Source organism: Cherax quadricarinatus, chromosome 5 (genome assembly GCF_038502225.1).
Source record: "Cherax quadricarinatus isolate ZL_2023a chromosome 5, ASM3850222v1, whole genome shotgun sequence".
NCBI lineage: Eukaryota > Metazoa > Arthropoda > Malacostraca > Decapoda > Parastacidae > Cherax > Cherax quadricarinatus.
Genome location: NC_091296.1, coordinates 45,330,491 through 45,358,369, shown reverse-complemented (window position 1 = coordinate 45,358,369; position 27,879 = coordinate 45,330,491). Strand labels below are relative to the sequence as shown.

Here is a 27,879-nt window from a genome sequence, read left to right as displayed (position 1 = left end):
TCAGGAGGAAAACCACAGTCAAGGATCAGGTAATCAGGCTGTGGAAGGAAGAAGGGGAGTTCACACTAAATGACTGTGACGTATGTGAGGAGATCAATATGAGATGCAAAGAAGTGTTCACAGAGGAGACAGAAGGACCTCCAGAAAGACAGAGAGGTGGGGAACACCACCAAGTGTAGGACACAATATATAAGAACATAAGAACATAAGAAAGAAGGAACACTGCAACAGGCCAATTGACCCATGCAGAGCAGATCCATGTCCCCCCCAGATTAGACCAATGACCCCCCCGAATTAGCCCACCCAGTCTGGTCACCTCCACTCAAAGATGGAGCACGGCACCAGACCCAGCAGCACAAGCTAGTCAGGTCCAATTCATACCCACCCACACCCACTCATGTATTTATCTAACCTATTTTTAAAACTACACAACGTTTTAGCCTCAATAACTGTACTCCGGAGTTTGTTCCACTCATCCACAACTCTATTACCATGCTAGTGCTTTCCTATATCCTTCCTGAATCTGAATTTTCCCAACTTGAAACCATTGCTGCGAGTCATGTCTGGGCTGGAAATTTTCAGCACGCTATTTACATCCCTTTATTTATTAATGTTTTCCATTTATACACCTCGATCATATCCCCCCTAATTCTACGCCTGTCGAAAGAGTGCAGATTCAGAGCCCTCAGTCTATCCTCATAGGGAAGATTTCCGATGCATGGGATCATCTTTGTCATCCTCCTCTGTACGTTTTCCAGAGCATTTATATCCATTCGGTAATACGGTGACCAGAACTGAGCAGCATATTGAAAATGAGGCCTAACCAAGAATATATAGAGTTGAAGAACAACCTGAGGACTTCCATTATTTATACTTCTAGATATGAAGCCAGGAATTCTGTTAGCTTTATTGAGAACACTAATGCACTGTTGTCTTGGTTTTAGATTACTGCTAACCAGAACATGGCATGGTTATTTAACTGTCCAACATTTAGAACTTTGCATTTGTTAATATTGAACTGCATCTGCCACTTCTCCGACCATTGCATCAGTCTATTCAAATCATCCTGGAGTGCTCTAGTGTCTCTTTAAAATGAATTGGACGGCCTATTTTGGTGTCGTCAGCAAATTTGCTTATGTCGCTATTTATTCCCTCATCTATGTCGTTTATGTAAATTGTGAACAACAACGAGCCCAACACTGACCCCTGAGAAACACCGCTTGTGACGTGCCCCCATTCTGATTTCTCCCCATTTATGCAAACTCTCTGCTGTCTATTTGTCAGCCATGTCTCTACCCAGGAAAAAATTTCTCCTCCTATTCCATGTGCCTTAAGTTTCCTCAATAGTCTCTGGTGTGGAACTCTATCGAAAGCCTTACTGAAGTCCATATACACAATATCATGTTCATTACCATGATCTACCTCCTCAAACACTTTAGTGAAAAAAGTTAGTAAATTCGTTAGACAGAAGCGCCCTTTTATAAGACCGTGATCAGATTCATTAATCAATCTGTGCCTGTCAAGATGGTTACGAATTGCTTCGGCAATTATTGATTCCATAAATTTTCCCACTATGGAGGTAAGGCTTATTGGTCTATAGTTCGAAGCCAAGGACCTGTCACCTGCCTTGTAAATAGGTATTACATTTGCCATTTTCCACTTATCAGGCACTATGCCAGTTTGTAGTGATATGTTAAAAAGATTAGCCAAAGGTATGCTAAGTTCCTCTTTACATTCCTTTAACACCCTTGCAAAGAGTTCATCAGGGCTTGGGGATTTGTTAGGTTTTAGTTTCTCTGTTTGTCTGAGGCCCATGTCACTAGTTACCGCAATTGTACACAGTTTATTATCCTGTTCTACATAATCTATTATTTCAGGAATATCGCTAGTATTTTCCTAGGTGAAAACTGAGAGGAAGTAGGTTATGAGAATTTCACACATATCCTTATCACTGTCAGTGATCTGACCAGAGTTACTCTTAAGTGGGCCAGTCTTGTCCCTAATCTTACTTCTGTATGCCTGAAAGAACCCTTTTGGGTTAGTCTTTGAATCCCTTGCGACCTTAGCCTCATAATCCCTTTTCGCTTTTCTTATTCCTTTCTTTATTTCTCTCTTTAATTGAATATATTGATTTCTTAACTGCCCATCCCCTCTTTTGATCCGCCTATATATGCCTCTCTTTTGACCAATGAGATGTTTTAATCTATTGTTCATCCATTTGGGATCATTTTTGTTAGATCTAATTTCCCTACTCGGAACAAAAGTTGTCTGGGCAGCTAGAACTATGCTCTGAAAAACGTCATATTGGCAATCAAGATCACCTACCTGACCCATAGTCAGGACATCCCAATTTAGCCCACCCAGGTAATTCTTCAGTCCGATGAAGTCGGCCAAGCGAAAATCTGGGACAGAGATTTGATTGCAGTTATCTGGGTAATTCCATGATATATTGAAACTAAGTGATTTGTGATCACTTTCCCCAAGCTCATCATTAACCTCAAGATTATTAATTAGTGAATCTCTGTTGGCAAGAACCAAATAAAGTAGACTGTTTCCTCTAGTTGGTTCTGTCACAACCTGTTCTAAAAAGTAATCCTGAACCGTATCAAGAAAGTCATTAGACTCAAGATTTCCTGTCGTATTGTTACAATCAATTTGTCTAAAGTTAAAATCTCCCATTATCACAACATTTTCATATCTAGATGCCTTACGAGTTTGTCCCATAACAGCTTACTGCACTCCCTTTCAAGGTTTGGTGGCCTATAAATCACACCCAAAATTAATTTGTCAAGTCCCTCGAGAAACTGTAGCCAAACAGATTATGTGTTCGATGTTTCTAATCTTATATCATGTCTAAGACAACAATTTAAATTTTCTCTGACATACATCACCACTCCACCACCCTTCCTGTTGATCCTATCAGTTTGGAATAGTTTATAACCCTGTATGTTGCATTCAGAAGGCATTTCTCTATCTTTCAGGTTGAACCAGGTCTCTGTTATACCAATAATATCTATATTACCTACACTTGCAAGTAATCTTAGCTCATCTATCTTATTTCTTAGACTCCTACTATTTGTATAGTAAACTTAAGGGAGCTAGTCACTCGTTGCCCTCTACTATCTCTCTCTGTTTGTTGATCAATTGATTTGCCATTACTAGCAACTTTATTTTGAATATTGTCCTTTAAACATATCCCTGGGGTATCCCAGTAATAACTGCTGTTTTTAACCCTAATGCTGCAGTCTGATTGTTTCCCACAAACACCCATACCTCTATAATCTATCAGTTCAAATTCCTAGACAAGTCATCAATTACCCTCTCAATTGAATTGGCTAATGCAACCACTCCATCCCCAGAGAGATGAACCCCATCCCTTGCATACATATCACGTTTGTCAAAGAATAGGTCCCAGTTATCAATGAATGGGATTGCAAGTTCCTTGCAGTACCTGTCTAGCCAGCAATTTATACCAATTGCCCTAGACATCCATTCATTGCCCACTCCATTTCTTGGCAAGATGCTACATATGACTGGGATCCTTCCCTTAGACCTAACTACTTCTATGGCTGACCTGTACTTAACCAGCAGCTCCTCTCTCCTGCCCTTCCCAATGTCATTACCCCCAGCACTAAGACAGATAATGGGCTCGTTCCCATTACCTGCCATAATATTATCCAACCTGCTGACAATGTCACCAACACCAGCTCCAGGAAGGCACACTCTCTGTCTGACCTTTCTGTCTCTGTTACAAAATGCACGGTCCATATATCTTACCTGAGAATTCCCTACTATTAAAATATTCTTACCTTGATTAGCAAGGGAATCAGTGGTAACTTCAACCTCACTAACCACTTAAGTACACTCGTCTTGGAGAACAGAGAATCGATTTCCTACCTTCACATCTTCTCTATTAACTCTCCTCATCTTCCTTCTTCCTGAGCTTTGAACCACTTGCTACTTAAAGCGGCTGCCACTATCACCGCTGGTGACCATTCCTTCATTACCAGCTAAATCCTTCTCACACTCGCTCCCAAACTCATCTATGCGAAGCTTCCGCCTCCTATTTTCCTCCTGAAGAAGTAGAATCTCCTTCTTCAACACTTGAACCTGAGATTCTAAAACACTACAACAAGCCATGGTGCTTGGTAACAGCCCACGCTAACTCCCAAGGCTTAGGAAGAAGTGAAGAGGCTGCTAAACGAGCTAGGTACCTCAAAGGCGATGGGGCCAGATAACGTCTCTCCGTTGGTTCAGGGAGCAGAGGTGCTAAGTGCACCACTAACAACTATCTTTAACCCATCTATCGAAACAGGGCGACTACCTGAAGTATGGAAGACAGCACATGTAGTCTCAGTTTTTAAAAAAGGAGACAGACATGAAGCATTAAACTACAGACCAGTGTCACTGACATGCATATTATGCAAGGTCATGAAGAAGATTATCAGAAGAGTGGTGGAGTACCTATGAAGGAATAAGCTTATCAACAACAGCCAGCAAGGTTTCAAGGACGGGAAATCCTGCGTCACAAACCAACAGGAGTTCTAAGAGAGAGAGGGGTGGGTAGATTGCATTTTCTTGGACTGTAAGAAGGCGTTTGACACAGTTTCACACAAGAGATTAGTACAAAAGCTGGAGGACCAAGCAGGGATAACAGGGAAGGCACTACAATGGGTCAGGGAATACCTGTCAGGAAGACAAGAGTGAGTCATGGTACGTACCGAGGTGTCAGAGTGGGCGCCTGTAACGAGTGGGGTGTCACAGAGATCAGTCCTAGGACTGGTACTGTTTTTGGTATTTGTGAACGACATGACGGAAGGAATAGACTCCGAAGTGTCCCTGTTTGCAGATGATGTGAAGTTGATGAAAAGAATTCAATCGGATGAGGACCAGGCAGAACTACAAAGGTATCTGGACACGCTGCTTGCCTGGCCCAGCAACTGGCTCCTGGAGTTCAACTCCACCAAGAGAAAACTCATGAAGATTGGGGATGGGCAAAGAAAACACAGACGGAGTACAGTCTACAAACCTCACTCAAGCAATAGGGTCTTGGGGTGAGTATAACACCGGGCACATCTCCTGAGGCGCACATCAACCAAATAACCGCTGCAGCATATGGGCGCCTGGCAAACCTATGAACAGCGTTCCGACATCTTAATAAGGAATCATTCACGATCCCATACACTGTGTATGTCAGGCCCATATTGGAATATGAAGCGCCTGTTTGGAATCCACACCTAGCCAAGCATGTAAGGAAACTAGAGAAATTGCAAAGGTTTTCAACAAGACTAGTCCCGAAGGAGAGGTTAGGGAAAATCGCCCTGACGACCTGGAAGATAGGGGGGATATGATAACGACATATAAAATACTGAGAGGAATCGACAAAGTGGATGGAAACAGGATGTTCCAGAGATGGAACACAGCAATAAGTGGTCACAGTTGGAAGTTGAAGACTCAGATGAATCACAGGGATGTTAGGAAGTATTTCTTCACTCACAGAGTTATCAGGAAGTGGAATAGTCTGGGAAATGATGTAGTGGAGGCAAGATCCATACATAGCTTTAAGAAGAGGCGGGGTCCAGGAGCTGTGAATCGACCCCTGCAACCATAAATAGGTGAATACACATAGGTGAGTACACACACGCACACGAGCGCGCACGCCTATACAACAGGCCAAGTGTCTAATCAACATGTGCCTAGGACAAAATGGTAACAGACACACACACACACACATGTAGCAACAAAATGCAAGGAGGCTGAGGAGAGGTTTGTACCCAAGGGTAACAGGATTAATGAAAAAGCCAGGATGAGCCCATGGTTTACCCAAAGGTGCAGGGAGGCAAAAACCAAGTGTGCTAGGGAATGGAAGAAATATAGAAGGCAAAGGACCCAGGAGAATAAGGAGAACAGTCGTAGAGCCAGAAACGAATATGCACAGATAAGAAGGGAGGCCCAAAGACAATATGAAAATGACATAGCAGCGAAAGCCAAATCTGACCCGAAACTGTTGTACAGCCACATCAGGAGGAAAACAACAGTCAAGGACAAGGTAATCAGGCTAAGGAAGGAAGGAGGAGAGACAACAAGAAATGACCGTGAAGTATGTGAAGAACTCAACAAGAGATTCAAAGAAGTGTTCACAGAGGAGAGAGAAGGGACTCCAGAAAGACGGAGAGGTGGGGCACACCACCAAGTGCTGGACACAGTGCACACAACCGAGGAAGAAGTGAAGAGGCTTCTGAGTGAGCTAGATACCTCAAAGGCAATGGGGCCAGATAACATCTCCCCATGGGTATTGAGAGAGGGAGCAGAGGCGCTATGTGTACCCCTAACAACAATATTCAATACATCTATCGAAACAGGGAGATTGCCTGAGGTATGGAAGACAGCAAATGTAGTCCCAATCTTTAAAAAAGGAGACAGACATGAAGCATTAAACTACAGACCAGTGTCACTGACATGTATAGTATGCAAAATCATGGAGAAGATTATCAGGAGAAGAGTGGTGGAACACCTAGAAAGGAATGATCTCATCAACAGCAGCCAACATGGTTTCAGGGACGGGAAATCCTGTGTCACAAACCTACTGGAGTTCTATGACATGGTGACAGCAGTAAGACAAGAGAGAGAGGGGTGGGTGGATTGCATTTTCTTGGACTGCAAGAAGGCGTTTGACACAGTTCCACACAAGAGATTGGTGCAAAAACTGGAGGACCAAGCAGGGATAACAGGGAAGGCACTACAATGGATCAGGGAATACTTGTCAGGAAGACAGCAGCGAGTCATGGTACGTGGCGAGGTGTCAGAGTGGGCACCTGTGACCAGCGGGGTCCCGCAGGGGTCAGTCCTAGGACCAGTGCTGTTTCTGGTATTTGTGAACGACATGACGGAAGGAATAGACTCTGAGGTGTCCCTGTTTGCAGATGACGTGAAGTTGATGAGAAGAATACACTCGATCGAAGACCAGGCAGAACTACAAAGGGATCTGGACAGGCTGCAGACCTGGTCCAGCAATTGGCTCCTGGAGTTCAATCCCACCAAGTGCGAAGTCATGAAGATTGGGGAAGGGCAAAGAAGGCCGCAGACGGAGTACAGTCTAGGGGGTCAGAGACTACAAACCGCACTCAAGGAAAAAGATCTTGGGGTGAGTATAACACCAGGCACATCTCCTGAAGCGCACATCAACCAAATAACTGCTGCAGCATATGGGCGCCTAGCAAACCTCAGAACAGCATTCCGACATCTTAATAAGGAATCATTCAGAACCCTGTACACCGTGTATGTTAGGCCCATATTGGAGTATGCGGCACCAGTTTGGAACCCACACCTAGCCAAGCACGTGAAGAAACTAGAGAAAGTGCAAAGGTTTGCAACAAGACTAGTCCCAGAGCTAAGAGGTATGTCCTACGAGGAGAGGTTAAGGGAAATCAACCTGACGACACTGGAGGACAGGAGAGATAGGGGGGACATGATAACGACATACAAAATACTGAGAGGAATTGACAAGGTGGACAAAGACAGGATGTTCCAGAGATTGGACACAGTAACAAGGGGACACAGTTGGAAGCTGAAGACACAGATGAATCACAGGGATGTTAGGAAGTATTTCTTCAGCCACAGAGTAGTCAGTAAGTGGAATAGTTTGGGAAGCGATGTAGTGGAGGCAGGATCAATACATAGCTTTAAGCAGAGGTATGATAAAGCTCACGGCTCAGGGAGGGTGACCTAGTAGCGATCAGTGAAGAGGCGGGGCCATGAGCTCGGACTCGACCCCCGCAACCTCAACTAGGTGAGTACACACACACTCACACACACACACACACGCGCACACACACACACACACACACACACACACACACACACACACACACACACCACACACACCATACACACACACACGTTCACACACACACACACATACACACATACGCACACACACACACACACACACACACACACATATACACACACACACATACACAAACATACGCACACACACACACACACACACACACACACACACCATACACACAAAAAATGCTTGAACAGAGGTAGTTTTAAACTGCCGGAGAACACATAGATATCATTCCACTTCAGTCTAGTACATGTGTGTGAAATAATGATAATCTGCATGATGAAGCAAGACACTAGCTCGAAGTGTGTTATAGACTATCAGGTTATTTAATATAACTGAAACAATAAGGGTTCTTAACCTCTTCACCCATGAATGACTTTTTGAAAAATAGTAATAGCACGCAGTTTGATTAGCGAAAAAAAAAATCAAATAAGGCAGTGCCTGCAATTGTTTTGGAAACGTTGATCTGCAATATTGCAGCAGAAATTATTTAATCACCTGATTTTCAGGTCGCCTACCTTTTATCACAAAAAATTAAAGAAATTCACCAGAAATTGCAAATTTTTCAATTTTTTTTGTCGTTTTGATTTCATATGTAATACCACACTGACAATAATGATTTAAACGTAATAATGAATAAATTGGTAATAATGAAAACCTAATAATCGTTACCAGAAGACGAAAGTAATAGATGATTTAATGTCTTATATTTTTCACATCGACACAACACCGGCTTAGATATTAAGTGGTTCTGAAAACTGTTCTTCTGGGTCCGTAGACTTATTTTGTGTTAATTTTTTCTAACTGTTTGATAACCACATCCCTTATGTCTGTAATATTTGTTTTTTTCGGAGCCCGAGTGAATATTAATTGCTGGGATATCATTTATGGCTTCTTGTGTAAAGACAGACAAGAAATAACTATTAAAAAGAGACCACATTTCCTGCTCATTATCAGTAAGCTGTCTAGACCTAGTTCTTAGTAGTCCTTTTTTTTCCTTGCCTTTTTCCCATTCACTTGAAAGAAATCTTTTGTATTTGTCTTTCATTACCAAGCTGCTTTAATATTATATAATATATAATATTTAATTTTATATTATGAACATACTGGCCAATAAGGTTAACAACTACGCTTTTGATGCGTCTACAAATTTCTTTTTTTCCTCTCCTAATAGATGCTTCAGTTTCTTATTCATCCATTTTGGAAAGTTGTTATTTAGCCTAATTTCTCTCTGGGAAAAATATATACTATGGGCACGTCGTATATAAAGGAAAAAAATCATGTTCACAGGTCCTATCATTATTGTATGATCATCGTTAATTAACAGTATCATTAGATAAATATCCCCAGTCAAGATTAACCAGGTGTATCCTATCCCCATTATCATCTGCAGAACGTAAATCAGGGACTTTTATTGTATTATCCTTATTACCGCACTACCTGCTAATATTAAAAGTAACAGACTTGTGAACACCTGTGCGATACTCTTCAGTGATCTCTAGATTATTAATTAATGAGGGTTTCCTTATTTGATAAAACCAGGTCAGGCAGATTATTATCACTGGTAGGTTCAATTAAACACTGTTTCAAAAAGCAGCCATGACTTCTAGGTCACTGAGCTCCAAATCTTCGGTCAAAGAAGTCTAATCACTTTAATTAAAGTTAAAATCCTCGACTATTTCTACGTTATCATGTCTTAAATCCCTAACAATTTCATTACATAGAAGTCTCCCTCTATTGGGTTATAAGTTGGGGATCGGTATATAACACCTTAAATATTTTTTTCATGTCCTACAAATTCTATCTCGGACATATAATGCCCCCCACCTAATTCCCATTATTTCTGTCAAATTCGAAGAGCTTTAACCCTTGAATGTGGTACTCAGCAGTTACGTAAACCCTTTAAATTAAACCACGTCTCAGTAATTGCAATAGTATCAATGTTTCCCCCACACGCCACAAGCTGTAATTCATTTATCGTATTCTTGGGCTTCGATTGTTAATATAACATATGTTAAGATGTCTTTTTCTTCTTCCTTTTCTTATTCAACTTTGTCTTTCCACAGTTCCTGTTATTTTTATGTATGCAATGTTACTTGGCTGTTATTCCTAAAATTCATATGTGCAACATCTGGTTATCTTTAATGTAGACGTTTCGCCATCAAGTGGCTTTATCAATACAGATTCTAGGACATAACTGGAATACAGTAGAACTGTTTACAAAAAAAGGAGGTAATGAGTCCCTCAGCTTTGGAGTTGATGTAGAGAGCACCGTGGTCGTAGTGATTCTCTACTAGAGAGTATAAACATTGAGAAGTGGGTAGAGGAGGTATAGTGCAGATTAAAAAAACTTGGTTTGTGCAGCAGAAGCTTGAGGGTCGGGGAAGGTGGTGCAAGAGGACAGAGGACGATTGATGGAATGATATATGAAGGACAGAGTATATGGAGATTAAAATAAATGTTAAAAGAATGTTGAAAGAAAGCAAATAACAAATGAGAGAATGTATGAGGTTTTATCAACAAATTTTGCTGAGAATAAGAGAATTAGAACCAAAAATTAAAGTGAGGTCAGCAAGTTTAAGAAATCTAAGAACAAATGGTTTTAACAGTTAAAAGAAGGGAGCCATTAAATGGGGGAGGTGGAGGTATAGTGAAGAGGGTAGACATATCTGAAGAGTTGTTGAATGTTGATAAAGAGAGTAAGTCAGTGATTTCGTTGGGAAGCATGATTATACATGCATATGCATGCTTATGCATACTTATATATGCTTATGAATGCTCATGCACGTTTATGCATTTTTTTGCATGTTCATGCATGCTTATGTATCCTCATGCATGCTTATGCATACTTATGCATGCTTATGAATGCTTATGCATGCTCATGCATGCTTATGTATGCTAGTGGCTTTCTTTATGCTTGTCATTGTTTCGTTACATGTAAACTACACATTGTACTGTACAAAGAAATAAAGGATTTGATTTGATTTGAAGAGTGAGGAAGAACTCATTCTCAGTTGAGCACAGGTTCCTGGCTCCCTTTTTGTGTCAGTGTAAGTTGAGCACAGGTTCCTAGCTCCCTTTCTGTGTCAGTGTAAGTTAACCACAGGTTCCTAGCTCCCTTCTTGTGTCAGTGTAAGTTGAGCACAGGTTCCTGGCTCCCTTTTTGTGTCAGTGTAAGTTGAGCACAGGTTCCTAGCTCCCTTCTTGTGTCAGTGTAAGTTGAGCACAGGTTCCTGGCTCCCTTCTTGTGTCAGTGTAAGTTGAGCACAGGTTCCTGGCTCCCTTCTTGTGTCAGTGTAAGTTGAGCACAGGTTCCTGACTCCCTTCCTGTGTCACTGTTAGCTGAGCACAGGTTCCTGGCTCCTTTCTTGTGTCATTGTAAGTTGACCACAGGTTCCTGGCTCCCTTCTTGTGTCATTGTAAGTTGAGCACAGGTTCCTTGCTCCCTTTTTGTGTCAGTGTAAGTTGAGCATAAGTTCCTAGCTCCCTTCTTGTGTCAGTGTAAGTTGAGCACAGGTTCCTGGCTCCCTTCTTGTGTCAGGGTAAGTTGAGCACAGGTCCCTGGCTCCCTTCTTGTATCAGTGTAAGTTGAGCAAAGGTTCCTGGCTCCGTTCTTGTGTCATTGTAAGTTGAGCACAGGTTCCTGGCTCCCTTCTTGTGTCATTGTAAGTTGAGCACAGGTTCCTGGCTCCCTTTTTGTGTCAGTGTAAGCTGAGCACAGGTTCCTGGCTCCCTTCTTGTGTCAGTATAAGTTGATCACAGATTCCTGGCTCCTTTCCTGTGTCATTGTAAGTTGAGCAAAGTTCCTGGCTCCCTTCTTGTGTCAGTGTAAGTTAAGCACAGGTTCCTGGCTCCCTTCCTGTGTCATTGGAAGTTGAGCACAGGTTCTTGGCTCCCTTCTTGTGTCGGTGTTAGTTGAGCACAGGTTCCTGGCTCCTTTCTTGTGTCATTGTAAGTTGAGCACAGGTTCCTGGCTCCCTTCTTGTGTCATTGTAAGCTGAGTACAGGTTCCTGTCCCCCTTCTTGTGTCACTATAAGTTGAGCACAGATTCCTGGCTCCCTTCTTGTGTCAGTGTAAGTCGAGCACAGGTTCCTGGCTCCCTTCTTGTGTCACTGTTAGTTGAGCACAGGTTCCTGGCTCCCTTCTTGTGTCATTGTAAGTTGAGCACAGGTTCCTGGCTCCTTTCTTGTGCCTGTCAGTGCATGTTGAGCACAGGTTCCTGGCGTTTTCCTTATATCAGTGTAAAGGTAACGAGGGTAGGTGGTATTCCACTTTCATCATTTTAACGTGAACATTGGTAGGTAGTGTTGCAATTCAGTGTAAGATGAACAAAGGTAATTGGCGTTTTATTGGTGCAAGTGTAAGGAAAATGGAGGTAGGCGGCGTTGCACTTGAGGCAGCGCATGAAGAAGAGAGGTGGATGATGTAATGCTTGGATCACTGCAATGTGAACAACAGTAAGCTGCAGTCAGGTTAGATTTATTATTCAGTATACACAAATAGTCTGACAACGTTTAGTCCGACCTGGGCCCTTGGACCATTTACAAGCCACAGTAACACATGAAGGTGAGGGAGCCAGTAAATATTGGAGAGGAGGTGGGGAGGGTATGGACGGGACAAAGAGAGGAAGAAGGAAGCGGAGAAGTACGTGGTCCAAGTCAGATCAAAACTTCGTTATAAGCTTCTCTCTCCTATGTGCAGATTATGTGTGTATTGTTCCAGTCACGTTATTGTGCCTTCTTAATTTCTGTGTTATTCAGTATCATCGTTTAAACAAAGTATTTAACTATTTTTTTTTATATTGGAACTATCTGTTAAAGTAAATTAAACTCAGTTATTTACTGTACTGACACTGCACATTCAAAACAAGTCAGATACTTCCTTTCAGACCCTCACTTACAAACACACATATATACACACATGCATAGTTTGATCGTAATAAATTTTATCACAATGTTTTCATGGAACCTTGTAGACACGCTTGTCAGCATTTTGGGGGGAATTTTTTTACCAAAAGTTTTTTTTACTGAATCAAGATTTATAAATACAAGTTTGATATTAAAATTCTTATGTAGAGAAGGTAAAGGAGAACCAACATATTGGTAGTCGAATAAGGTTGGTTGTCATTGTTTGAATTGTAAAAAGTATTTCTAGCAATTTTAAAATATTTGTCGAATATTTGTTCTGGGTATTTTAGATAATTAGCTTATCAAAAAACTTCAGAATTTCTTCATCTATGAATTCTGGGTTGGAAATACGTAAAGCTCTCAGGAACATTGATGAGAATACAGAAAGTTTAACTCTATCATGACGTGAAGAATCATAATGCTCATAAGAACAGTTATTTCTGGGTTTTCTGTATTTTATAATTCAAAATCATTGTTCCCCTTAATAATTAAAACATTTAGAAAGGTAATGAGTTATTTTCTTTAAACTCACCACTAAAATTTATGAAATGGCCTAGACTGTTCACTTTAACAAGGAAATGGTTTATATCAGTATTCTTAGGCATTAGACATAAAACATCATAAACGTATCTGTACCACTTAGCTCTATTGAGAAGGATTTTGTTAGTCTTGTTTCAAAATATTCCATATAGAAATTACTAAGGACAGGTGAGAGAGGATTTCCTTTTGCCATTCCAAACTTCTGCGTGTAAAACGCGCCATTAAGCACAAACTTTGCATCAACAATGCGACTCTTAATAAGTTCAATGAAATTAGGTACTGGCAATAGTAAATCATAATTAACAAGTTCTTCAGATAGGAAACTTCCACATTGGACAAATGTGACACCACCTACAACTACTGCACCTCTCCTGCCATACGGTTTATAAGCTGCTTCTCCGCTCATATGCCGTATTCTATTCAAGATTGATGGACTGACCACATCGACTCAAGGTTGAGGGACTGATTACCTCATTCTCCTCCTGTTCTTCAAGTTTATCCTTTGTATGGACTGATGAAGCCACTGTGTTGCGAAACGTTTCCTCAAAGATACCCAAGAGTTGCACATGTGTCTAATTTAACTATTTGTAGAGTTCCTTGATAATGTGAGAAGTCACGAATGCGCTTGAAATTTCACTATTTTTTCACAGGGGTTGTTCTGCACACACACACACACACACACACACACACACACACACACACACACACACACACACACACACACACACACACACACACTAACAACACTGCACTAGCCAAGGAGTCGAATCCATGTTGTTTTGGCCCGCCTCATAGTTAGAGAAAACTCATGACGCTTTAGACCACTAGACCACACAATCCACAAGGATTGTGTGGTCTAGTGGCTAGTCGCAGTGTTGTTATTAATCAGTACCACTTGTTCGTGGGTATAATTATATATATATATATATATATATATATATATATATATATATATATATATATATATATATATATATATATATATATAAATATTTATAATTATGTATATGTGTGTGTGTGTGTGTGTGTATGTGTAGTAGTAGGTTGGTAGACAGCAACCACCCAGGGAGGTACTACCGTTCTGCCAAGTGAGTGTAAAACGAAAGCCTGTAATTGTTTTACATGATAGTAGGATTGCTGGTGTCTTTTGTCTGTCTCATAAATATGCAAGATTACAGGTACTTCTTGCTACTTCTACTTACACTTAGGTCACACTAAACATACATATACACGTTTATTTATACACACTCATCTAAGATTTCTTTGATTTTATCTTAGTTCTTGTTCCAATTACTTTTCCTTTTATATCCGTGGGGAAGTGGAATAAGAATCTTTCCTCCGTAAGTCATGCGTGTTGTAAAAGTCAACTTAAATGCCGGGAACAGTGGGCTAGTAACCCCTTTTGCTGTAATAATTACTAAAAAGAATAATAAGAAAACTGTCAAAGTGGGAAGTCTGAATGTGTGTGGATGCTTTGCGAATGATAAAGAGATGATTGTGGATGTTATGAATGAGAAGAAGCTGGATGTCCTGGCTTTAAGTGAAACAAAGCTGAAGGGGGTGGGCGAGTTTCAGTGGAGAGGAATAAATGGGATTAAGTCAGAGGTTTCTAATAGAGTTGAAAGATAAGCTATGGCAGGGAAAGAGGGACTATAAATGTATTAATTCAAGGATTATGTGGAGTAAAATAAAGGTTGGATGTGAGATGTGGGTTATAGTAAGCGTATATGCACCTGGGGAAGAGAGAAGTATAGAGGAGAGAGACATTTTGGGAAATGTTGAGTGAATGCGTGGGGAGTTTTGAACCAAGTGTGAGAGTACTTGTGGTTGGGGATTTTAATGCTAAAGTGGGTAAAAAAGTTGTGGAGGGAGTAGTAGGTAAATTTGGGGTGCCACGGGTAAATGAAAATGGGGAGCCTTTAATTGAGTTATGTGTAGAAAGACGTTTGGTAATAAGTAATACATATTTTATGAAAAAGAGGAAAAATAAATATATAAGGAATGATGTAGCACGTAATGAAAGTAGTTTGTTAGATTATGTATTGGTGGATAAAAGGTTGATGTACATATTTATAGAGGGGCAACTGATATATCGAATCATTATCTAGTTGTAGCTACAGTTAGAGTATGAGGTAGATGGGATAAGAGGAAAATGGCAAGTAAGAGGGAGGTGAAACTGTATAAACTAAGGGAGGAGGAATTTCGGGTGAAATATAAGCAACAATTGGCAGAAAGGTGGGCTGGTGCAGGTATGAGTAGTGGGGAGGTTGAAGAGGGTTGGAATGGTTTTAAAAATGCAGTATTAGAATGTGGGGCAGAAGTTTGTGGTTATAGGAGGGTGGGGGCAGGCGGAAAGAGGAGTGATTGGTGGAATGATGAAGTAAAGGGTGTGATAAAACAGAAAAATGTAGCTTATGAGAGGTTTTTACAAAGCAGAAGTGTTATAAGAAGAGCAGAGTATGTGGAGAGTAAAAGAAAGGTGAAGAGAGTGGTGAGAGAGTGCAAAAGGAGAGCGGATGATAGAGGGGGAGAAGTACTGTCAAGAAATTTTAGTGAAAATAAGAAAAATTTTTGGAGTGAGTTAAACAAGTCTTCTTAAGAAAGCCTACGGAACAAATTGATTTGTTAGTTAAAAACAGAGTAGGGGATTTAGTAGATGGGGAGATGGGGATTTTGGGAAGATGGTGAGAATATTTTGAGGAACTTTTAAATGTCGATGAAGAAAGGGAGGCGGTAATTTCATGCACTAGCCAGGGAGGTATACCATCTTTTAGGAGTGAAAAAGAACAGGATGTGAGTGTGGAGGAGGTGCGTGAGGCATTACGTAGAATGAAAGGGGGTAAAGCAGCTGGAACTGATGGGATCGTGACAGAAATGTTAAAAGCAGGGGACTACATAGTGTTGGAGTGGTTGGTATTTTTGTTTAATAAATGTATGAAAGAGGGGAAGGTACCTAGGGATTGGCAGAGAGCGTGTATAGTCCCTTTATATAAAGGGAAGAGGGACAAAAGAGACTGTAAAAATTATAGAAGAATAAGTTTACTGAGTATACCACGAAAAGTGTACGGTAGGGTTATTATTGAAAGAATTAGAGGTAAGACAGAATGTAGAACTGCGGATGAACAAGAAGGTTTTAGAGTGGGTAGGGGATGTGTAGATCAAATATTTACATTGAAGCATATATGTGAGTAGTATTTAGATAAAGATAGGGAAGTTTTTATTGCACTTATCCATTTAGAAAAGGCATATGATAGTGTATAGGGAAACAATGTGGCAGATGTTGCAAGTAGTATATGGAATAGGTGATAAGTTACTGAATGCTGTAAAGAGTTTTTATGAGGATAGTGAGGCTCAGGTTAGAGTGTGTAGAAGAGAGGGAGATTACTTCACGGTAAAAGTAGGTCTTAGACAGGGATGTGTAATGTCACCATGGTTGTTTAATATATTTAGCTGGGACTGTAAAAGAAGTAAATGCTAGGGTGCTCGGGAGAGGGGTGGGATTAAATTATGAGGAATTAAATACAAAATGGGAATTGACACAGTTACTTTTTGCTGATGATACTGTGTTTATGGGAGATTCTAAAGAAAAATTGCAAAGGTTAGTGTACGAATTTAGGAGTGTGTGTAAAGGTAGAAAGTTGAAAGTGAACATAGAAAAGAGTAAGGTGATGAGGGTATCAAATGATTTAGATAAAAATAAATTGGATATCAAATTGAGGAGGAGGAGCATGGAAGAAGTAAATGTTTTCAGATATTTGGGAGTTGACGTGTCAGCAGATGGATTTATGAAGGATGAGGTTAATCATAGAACTGTTGAAACAAAAAAGATGAGTGGTGCATTGAGGTATATGTGGAGGCAAAAAAATGTTATCTATGGAGGCAAAGAAGGGAATGTATGAAAGTATAGTAGTACCAACACTCTTATATGGGTGTGAAGCTTGGGTGGTAAATGCTGCAGCAAGGAGGCGGTTGGAGGCAGTGTAGATGTCCTGTCTAAGAGCAATGTGTGGTGTAAATATTATGCAGAAAATTCGGAGTGTGGAAATTAGGAGAAGGTGTGGAGTTAATAAAGATATTAGTCAGAGGGCTGAAGAGGGTTTGTTGAGGTGGTTTGGTCATTTAGAGAGAATGGATCAAAGTAGATTGAAATGGAGAGTGTATAAATCTGTAAGGGAAGGAAGGCGGGGTAGGGGTCGTCCTCGAAAAGGTTGGAGGGAGGGGGGTAAAGGAGGTGTTGTGGGCGAGGGGCTTGGACTTCCAGCAAGCGTGCGTGAGCGTGTTAGATAGAAGTGAATGGAAACGAATGGTATTTGGGACCTGACTATCTGTTGGAGTGTGAGCAGGGTAATATTTAGTGAAGGGATCCAGGGAAACCGGTTATTTTATTAACCAGACTTGAGTCCTGGAAATGGGAAGTACAATGCCTGCACTCTAAAGGAGGGGTTTGGGATATTGGCAGTTTGGAAAGATATATTGTATATTTTTATACGTATATACTTCTAAACTGTTGTATTCTGGGCACCTCTGCAAAAACAGTGATCATGTGTGAGTGAGGTGAAAGTGTTGAATGATGAAAGTATTTTCTTTTTGGGGGATTTTCTTTCTTTTTGGGTCACCCTGCCTCGGTGGGAGACTGCCGACTTGTTGAAATAAATATATATATATATATATATATATATATATATATATATATATATATATATATATATATATATATATATATATATATATATATATATATATACACATATACATATGTATATATGAAGTGTAATGTCGTGCCGAATAGGTAAAACTTGTCAATTAGCAAGAACTCGTTTCAAATTGAGTCCTTTCTAAAATTTTCTCTCGTACGTTTAAAGATATATTTTTTTCATTAATGTTATTGTAAAAAAATGTAATTTTGCACCAAAAGAATCTTAGAAAACTTACCTAACCTTATTAGGGCAAGAACAATTTATTTTAGCCTAACCCAACTAAATATATTTTAGATTTGTTTACAATAATTTAATACTAAACAAACACAGTGAAATATATTTTTTTCGTTAGGCTCAGAATGAATTTGGTGAAATTATTGCATACACAAATTTTCACTTGTCCTATATGGCAAGATGAGCGTTGCTATTTAAGCCAAGATATATATATATATATATATATATATATATATATATATATATATATATATATATATATATATATATATATATATATATATATATATATATATTTCCAGCAGGATCTGCAGGAGGTTACACTGGAATTCGACCTCAGCACCTCAAAGAGATGGCAAATCCAGTACTCGGTGAATCTGCATCAATTCTTCTCACCGAGTTAACAACTTTAGCCAACAATTGCCTGGCTGGGCGAATCTCAGAAGAAATTAAACCTTTCTTTTTTGGAGCCTCACTATGTGCTTTGAAGAAGAGGGATGGGGGAATCAGACCCATTGCAGTTGGAAACACTATTCGCCGTCTCGTTGCCAAAGCAGCAGTGAGAAACATTCGCCTAGAAACTGCCACTTTACTCCAGCCACACCAACTGGACTTTGGGGTCTCTCAAGGCAGTGAAACCGCAGCTCATGCCGCAAGGGCCTACATCAAGGACCTACCAGAAGACAAGGCCATAGTCAATCTTGATTTTAGAAATGCCTTTAATATGGTGAAGAGAGATGCTGTTTTGCCAGCTGTTCGGGATCGGTTCCCCAGTCTTTTTCCCTTCATTTCAGCCGGCTACAGCAAACCCTCAATTCTTTTGTTTGGAGAACATAAAATTCAATCATCAGAGGGTGTTCAGCAGGGTGACCCATTCGCTCCACTTCTCTTCTGCTTGGCAGTAAGAGAACTAACTTCCAGCCTATGCAGTGAGCTCAATATCTGGTACCTGGATGACGGCACTCTGGCAGGCACTGAAGAGTCCCTCGTGGGGGACCTAAAACTGGTGAAAACACAGGGAAAAGACCTGGGACTCATCCTCAATCCCTCCAAGTGTGAAATCATCACAGCGAACCAGGAAATGAATGCTGTGCAAAGAATCCTCCCGGAAGTCTCAACTACCACTCCCTCCAACAGTACCCTCTTGGGAGCACCGCTGGGTCCCCAGGCCATCGACAAATTGAATGACCTGATGAGAATGGAGGAGAGAATAAGCGATCTTGATGCCCATGATGCTCTGTATCTCCTCACAAGGTGTCTTACTATGCCAAGACTCACTTCCTGAGGTGTGCACCCTCTTTTGACAACCCAACACTCGATGAATATGACGCACACCTGAGATCAACTTTTAAGAAGGCACTGAACCTGTCACTAGAGGATGAGCAATGGGATCAGGCAACCCTCCCAGTGCGACTGGGAGGTATATAGGTGCGTAAAGCAACGCATGTTGGTTTACCTGCTTTTCTGTCTTCGTGTTTGGCTTCCAGTGCATTAGTCAATAAAATAGTTCCCGAACGCTTGAGAGACGTGGTAGGAGCTCAAGACCCCAGGTTTACTGAAGCAGCGATTCGGTGGGACACCCTTACAGACTCCTCCAGTAGACCAGCTCCTCCCAAAGAGCACAGACAGTCCCACTGGGACAAACCGATCATGGAAAAAATCGAAAATCGCCAACACAATGCTCTCCAATGCTTCAGGAAAGGACAAAGCTCGTCTCCTGGCAGTGAAGACACAACACTCAGGAGATTTCCTGTTAGCTGTTCCCAGTTCCTCCCTGGGCACCCGTCTCGACCCACAGGCCATTCGGATTGGTGTTGCTCTTCGCCTAGCCGCCCCCACCCTCACCGAACATAGGTGTATTTGCGGCAGGGCGACAGCTGATCAATTCGGACTTCATGGTCTCGTGTGTCACACAGCAGAAGGGAAGTATGCCAGACATGAGGAGGTCAATGACATCATAAAGAGAAGCCTCGCCATAGCCCGTTGCCCAGCTCAACGGGAACCCCAAGTACAGAGGTCTGATGGAAGTCAAAAGCGTCCTGATGGAGCCACTATGCTACCCTGGAAGGATGGAAAGCAGATTGCCTGGGACTACACCTGTGCCGCCACATTGCCAGACACCTACTTGCCATACTCCGTAGTGGAAGGGGGTGGAGCTGCCAGCCACAGGGAGACCCAGAAGATCCGAAAATATGAAGACCTTCCCCCTTGCTATAACTTCATTCCAATAGGGTCGGAGACCCTTGGAGCATGGGGCAAGTGTGCTCTAAAGTTCCTCAAAGAGCTGGGTGAAAAGCTCATCATAGAAACCAAGGACCACAGGGCGACCAGCTTCCTCTTTCAGAGATTCAGTGTTGCGATCCAGAGAGGAAATGCCTGTAGCATTCTGGGCACGCGGCCCACCGCAGGGGAGCTGGACGAAGTATTCGAGATATAGCTCTGAGTTACCTATGTTGTTTTACTTTCTGTTGTATTTTTGTGAATGTCTGGCCAATGTATTTTGTCTTTAAATAAAACATACTTGAAATATAGGGGGTGGTAGGAGAAAATTCTCAAACAGCTTCAGGGAGAACCTTGAGTTTTCCCTGAAGCAAGTTTATTCTTTTCTCTGAGGATGAGGGTCCCCAGAACAGTTCTAGAGGTGGTACCTAATATTTAATATATATATATATATATATATATATATATATATCCCTAGTGATACTGACCATGGAGCCCCAAGCGGAGTAGACGGGTTGTTCTGGGAAGAGCTTGGCGTCGAGGAAGATCCAGGAGCCCCTCCAGACGAAGACCACCAGAGAACCCGTCACCACCACCGTGAACACTGAATCCAGCAGGAAGTACCCACATTGGTCCTTCTGTGGGAAGACAACGAGAGGATTAGTATAAGCTTTTAACTCTCTTTCACACACACATTCACACACAAATTTACAGAGAAAATGGAAAGACTCCGTGTCACTTGATAATGCCAGTGTCATAAGCAACACACAAGATGAGCATCCCTCCCATGTCAACAGTTACACAACATAATCTTTCCTCCCATGTAAACAGCTACTTCCTCAACATAATAATTGCTCCCACCTCTACATCTACACACTCAGCACGATAATCCCTTCCATGGAGTTTACAGTATAATAGTTTTACAACCAGTACAACTCTGACTTGGACATATCAGCGACACCAACTGTGACCCCCACTGTCACATTCCACACCTCCATAAGCTTTCATGATACATTTGTTCTCTTATTTCTCAGTCATATAGTTGATAAACTCAAGGTAAATAGTAATGAATGTCTCTATGAATAAATAATAATATGGTCACAGTTGATGCTACAGTACTGAGTCACCATTGTGCTGGTTTTAAAATCATCCTATTTTCAGGCTTCATAGCTTGGACTTGTTACGTACAAGGACCATAGTTCGAGTTCTCATCCAGTATGTAGCATTCTGTTTATTCACTGACAATCAGTCATTCATTCAAAATATAATGTTAATATTTTGTACTGTACGTATGAGCCTTCAATATGAATATGATTTTCAGTCTTCAAACTAAGTACAGGACGAAAAATAAACCAGAAAGTACACAGAGAAAGACAAAACTTTTATAATTAAGAAATAAATACTCATATTCTTTACTACAAAGATAAGTGGAAGCAAAATGCTCGTTTTTTTCATCTACTTTATTGGTAGTATGTACAAGACAGTAAAGCAAAACTACACCTCCGATGTTATATTCTGTCATTCCTCTTTTCCAGTGGTATTCATCACATTACCTTTCTTCTGTGCCTCGTACAGCCACACCAGACAAGGTATCAAAATTTACCTATTAATATTTTATAAAACATCTAAAAAAAAAAAACATTTCCCTCTCGCGTAGCTCTTAAAAATAAAAAAAAAAATTCTCTCTCACGGCTTACAAAGAAAAATTCTCTGGCCACCTCATAATTCTTAGTATTTAACGCATGTAAATTTACTCTTACCTCACAAATATAACAAATATAACTTTGTTCAATATTACTGTCCACAAGTTCATTAAAATCAGCTGAACTCTTCATGTTCTCAGGGACAAACATTGTGATCTTAGCTGATTTTAATGACACAACTAACCCCTTCACACAGTCAAGATAGAACAGACAAACTTTCTCCTCATTGTTTGGGCACCGACTCCAGTGATGATTAACTTTATTCAGTTTAAGTTCTGGTAGATATTTATACCTAAAAAAAATTTTTGTCAACTAAATATTACAATAGATACCAGTCAGATCTCTCATCTATTGTTGCTATTTTTCTTCATTGATTTTCGACCATTTCTTATTCTGAAAGTTTAGGTTCCTCTTTCAAGAGCATTGTCATCTGAATTTCTTCTTCAATTTTTTTTTCTGGAAGATTTTTAAGAATGGGGACATAATAGGTTTTCCACGCTATCATTAGATGATTTGTGTTTTCTTGCCTCCTTCAGAAACAATGACTTAACCAAGATTTTCGTGGTCCCTAATGCTTTCTAGAAGATCTTTGATAGTTTGCTTTAAATAGGTTATCTAATCTCCAACTGTATTCCTTTTCAGCAGCTAAATGCAGATCTCTTGAGTGTTCACTTAGTCTCTGTGAGATCATATTCTCTTCCAGGGCATTAATTTATCTATAGCTGCTAAGTAAAATATATTTAGTCTCATCGGATGACGGGTCCAGTATAAATACAGATTCGGAAGGCGGTGATCCACTACTCAACTTATATTAAATAATCCTCAGGTATCCAATTTATATATACATCGGCATAGTGGCATTTAGCACCATAAAAAATAAATGATTTTGTGATATTCCATTAACATTCACATGAAACGCTTCACACTTATTATTGTACAAGATCACCTTGAACAACTGCATTGTCTTCATACAACATTGGAATGTAGCTCATTCTTTCTAGTATTACTGTTCGCAAAAAACTTTTTCATTCGTTCGTGTTGCTTTAATTTATCAGTTTCATTTCATTGGTACGAATTGTGGACTTATTCAGCGATTTAGAAAGTTCTCTGTATTTAAGTGTGTCAAAATCATTCAATATCTTAAAATTTTTAAAGAGATCTCATCATTTTTTTGAGAGAAGAAAAAAAAAATTTAGTTCATTGAGTCTTTCTTCATAAGGTTTAGCTCTGAGTGATGGTACAAATTCGGTAGCTCTTCTTTGTACCCTCCCCAACAAAAATATCTTCTGATAAGTATTTTGGAGACCAAAATTGGACATTATATTCAAAAATAAATTTTCACAAGTGCATTATAGAGAGTCAATATAGTGCCTGGTGTTTTGTGTCCCATGTTTCTAGCTATGAAGCCCAGTACTGTGTTAACTTTGTCGCTCGCGGAGAGGTAATTCTTGGTATATGTGAGGTTGCTGCTAAAGATTACTCAAAGGTCCTTTCCATTTTTTTTTCGGTTAATTTATTGTCAAACTTTTGCATTCGTGCTTCAAATTATAACATCCAAAATGAATTATTTCCACTTGTCTTTACTGAAACACATCTTCCATGTTTCCGACCACAGTTCTAACCTGTCTAGATCATTTCGATTACTGTATAAGCAATACACTCTAATGCTTTTCTTTTCACCATTATGGCGGCAACCGAAAATTTTCCTACCTTCGATATTAGCAACATCATTTACGTACATTGTAAAGAGGATTAGACCAAGAACCGATTAAGGGGAACACCAGTCTTGACTCACTACTCTCTGCTTCCTGGCTGAGAACCAGTCACTTACCCAGGCATGAAGTGTGTCTCCTATACCATGTGCCTATAGTTTGGTTGTCAATCTTCGAAGGAAAAATCTTGATATAGCGTTTCAGTTTGGACATTTTCATCCCGGTTTGTATATAATTAAAACAAATTGAGCAAATTAGTCAAGCATGAACGTTTGTTGTGGAAACCATGCTGATTTCCGGTTATTATATTATTATTTAAAAAAATATTTTCCCTTTGCATAAAACTGACGTTAAGCTGACGGGACAATAGCGGAGAGTAAAATTTGATAGTTTCTAGTCTTGCTTTAAATGACTTGGTAAATATTTCATTACTGGGTAAGCGATTCAGTATCAATATTATTTTACAACCTTGGGAAGTATTTTTTCTGCTCCGCTTAAGTTGATAATATTCAGCTTCTCAAAATCGTGTCATGTTCAGCTGTGAACATGGACCAGCAGACTGTGTTGAGGACGCCATGTTCTTGCTGTTTGTCATTCCGCCGTTATAGCAAGTTGAAGATGGTATCATTGTCTTTACTAATTTCTTCCCTGACGTATTTGAAGAATTCTCTTAGATTTTCTTTGGTGTTTTTCTTAATTCATCTTTCACATTCTTGTTGAACACTTACTAGTATTTATGTAGTTACTATGATCTTCGAGGTTGCTAGTTACTATAAATTTCTTAATGCATTACCAATGATTTCGCTAGTTGTCGCGTCATCAGCCTGGCTTTCTTTGAGCCCTTTTATCACATTTTATTTTCCTTGGTTAATTATCTCTTTTCCTCTATTCTGTCTCTATAACAGTTCGATCCAGTTTACGATCCAGTTTGCTGGCCCACAGAAGGTTCCAACTTCATCCTGTTCACTACTTGTATGTTTCATAACAATAAAATATTTTCAAATGAGCTGATGTAGGTAACAGCTCATAGCTTGTCAATAAACTTAGGAATCCTTAATTTGTAAATAGCTTGTCAATAAAGCTAGGGATCCTTAACCTAACCTTGTCAAACTCTGTGTAAAAGAAATAGAAAGAGGAAAGGGAAAAGGGTGAGGGAGGAGGAGGATTGGTGAGAAAAAGAGGAAGAAGGGAGAAAAAGGGAGGTCATGAAGAGAAAGAAGGGAGGGAAATTAGGGGAAAGAAAAAAGAATAAATGTTTATTAAGAAGAGGAAAACGAAGGAGTAAGAGAGAAAATAGGAACTAAGAGAGGTTAGGGAGGGAAAGAAGAGGAGGGAAGGAGAAGAAAAGAAGTGGAGGTAGGTTGAGAATATGGACTAAGACGGGAAGAAGAAGGAAGGAAGAGGAAGTAGGGATGGAGAGTAACGGGAAGAGAGGATGAGATAACACAATCACTTACTGTCTTAAGCAAACATCACCGTCAGAAATGTTAAGTTATTATGAAAATATTGTTTCCTCAGACAAGACGCATCATGTATAATTTTTCTTTTATCAACCAAATATCAACTTTTTTCTCGTTTATCATCCTTTCCATAAAAAAGAAACACTTGAGTGTTGATAATTCATACTTAATAAAACTACAACACTCACTCGACCTGTAATACAATCACATGACTAATATGCTGATAATTTTCTCAACACTTCTGGATTTCCGATTTATTTCTGGGCCTTTCCAGCTAGTCTGTCCTTGTGATCTGGAGTTAGAGCTAAGAGTTTGAGGGTGTATGTGTGTGTATGTGTGTGTGTGTGTGTGTGTGTGTGTGTGTGTGTGTGTTATGGGATAGCATAACAGTGTATGTGTAATCGCCTATTTGTACTTACCTATTTGTGGTTCCAAAGGGTCGGGTCATAGCTCCTGGCCCCGCCTCTTCGCTGATCGCTACTAAGTTCACTTTCTTTCTTCTCCATGAGATTTATCTAACCTCTTCTTTAAGCTATCTTTGGCAGAGTGATTCAAAGAAATAGAAACATTTTCACCATCACTCACTCTATCGCTGTCTTGTAAGAGGAGTACCGCTACTACAGTTCGAAACTGCAAAATATCCCCACCCCTCTTTCATAGCCCAGGCACTGTACCTCCCACCTCCAGGTGTCAAGTTTTTCCAACTGGTTTCCCTGAATCCCGTCATAAATGTTACCTTGCTCAAGCTTCAATAGCAGGTCAAGTCATAAAAAACTATTTGAGTCTGCTTGCTCCTATCTAACAAGCTCACAAACGCTTGCTTGATGTCTAAGGCCCTTCAAGTCATCCTATTATGTTCCATCCTCTCTAAATGTCAGCACCACTTCAACAACTCCTCTTCAATCTTTTGCCCCGCATCTCCTAATCTCCAAGCTACAAATTCTTTGCATAATATTCACGTCACAAATTGCTCTCAGACAGAACATCTCCACTGTCTCCAGTCTTCTACATGCTGTAATATTCACAGTCCATGCTTCACACCCATATAAGAGTGTTGGTACAAAAATACTCTACCACATTTTCATTTTCGTCTCTGTGGATGAAGTTCTTTGTCTCCGAAGGTACTTCAGTTCTCTACTCACTTATTTCCACTTGACATTCATATTTCATATTTCCTCGACTTTCATAGACCTATTAACTAAGACGTAGACTCCCAAATATCTTAACACATTTGTTTCCTCCAAACACCCTCCCTATAGTTTAATATCCAGTCTTTCATTGCCTAATTTTTTGGTTACCCTCATCACTCTGCTCCTTCCTGTTTATTTTTACTTTTAATTTCATTCATTACCCTTCGGAATTTGTCCACTAACCTTTGCAACATCTCTAAGGAATCTCCCAAGAAGAACAGAGTCATCAGCAAAGAGCAACTGTGACAACTTCCAATTTGTGTTAAATGTTAAATTCCTTTTCTTCCAAACCCACACCTCTCCCCAAAACCACTATATTCACTTCTCTTACAACGCCATATATATATATATATGTCGTGCCGAATAGGCAGAATTTGCGATCTTGGCTTAAATAGCAACGCTCATCTTGCCATATAGGACAAGCGAAAATTTGTGTATGCAATAATTTCGCCAAAATCATTCTGAACCTAACGAAAAAAATATATTTCACTGTGTTTGTTTAGTATTAAATTACTGTAAACAAATCTAAAATATATTTAGTTGGGTTAGGCTAAAATAAATTGTTCTTGTTATAATAAGGTTAGGTAAGTTTTCTAAGATTCTTCTGGAGCAAAATTATAAATTTTTACATTAACATTAATGAAAAAAATATATCTTTAAACGTATAAGAGAAAATTTCAGAAAGGACTTAATTTTAAATGAGTTCTTGCTAATTGACCAGTTTTACATATTCGGCACGACATATAAAAATTAAAGACATGGGAGGAAGCCTGGGCCTTTCTTTAAACTCCACCAAATGTGAAATAGTTTCTACCAATCAACAGATGATCCAGAATATTAGCGCCGTTTTACCAGGAGCACGAGCCATTGATCCAGCCAATAGCACTCTCCTTGGTGCGTCTCTTGGGTCCAATGTCATCGATCTGATCCTAGAAAAAAAAGTCTCAGACCTCCGGACGATGGAAAGCAGGATGAAAGACATTGACACACATGATGCCTTCTACCTACTCACCAGGTGCATGTCAATCCCGAAACTTACCTACTTGATCCATTGTTAAAATCTCTAGTAAGGCTGATGCATGCAGGGGATGAGATAAGCTGTAAGCCTTCTCCCTGAAAGCTGGCTGCCTTGGATCAACTTGTAGCGCAAGCTACACGCCAACGTATTGTCCAGTAGTGTGGGTACATTGGTATAGCACTGCGTACCTTGTTCTAAGGTTCGTAGGTTCGAGTCTCCTTCAGCCAGAGATCAGTGTTTATATATATATATATATATATATATATATATATATATATATATATATATATATATATATATATATATATATATATATATATATAATGAAAAAAGGATAAATAA

General features: G+C 39.9%; 1 protein-coding gene across 1 annotated transcript in view; it reads right to left on the bottom strand.

Moving 5' to 3' along the window:
* Positions 1–27,879, bottom strand: part of fusl (fuseless) — a gene marked incomplete in the record, with an annotated part of 465,734 nt that overhangs the window by 60,481 nt on the left and 377,374 nt on the right. The window contains 1 exon segment of the mRNA XM_070101756.1: positions 20,943–21,092. Within this exon segment, the coding sequence (XP_069957857.1) occupies positions 20,943–21,092 (150 nt within the window).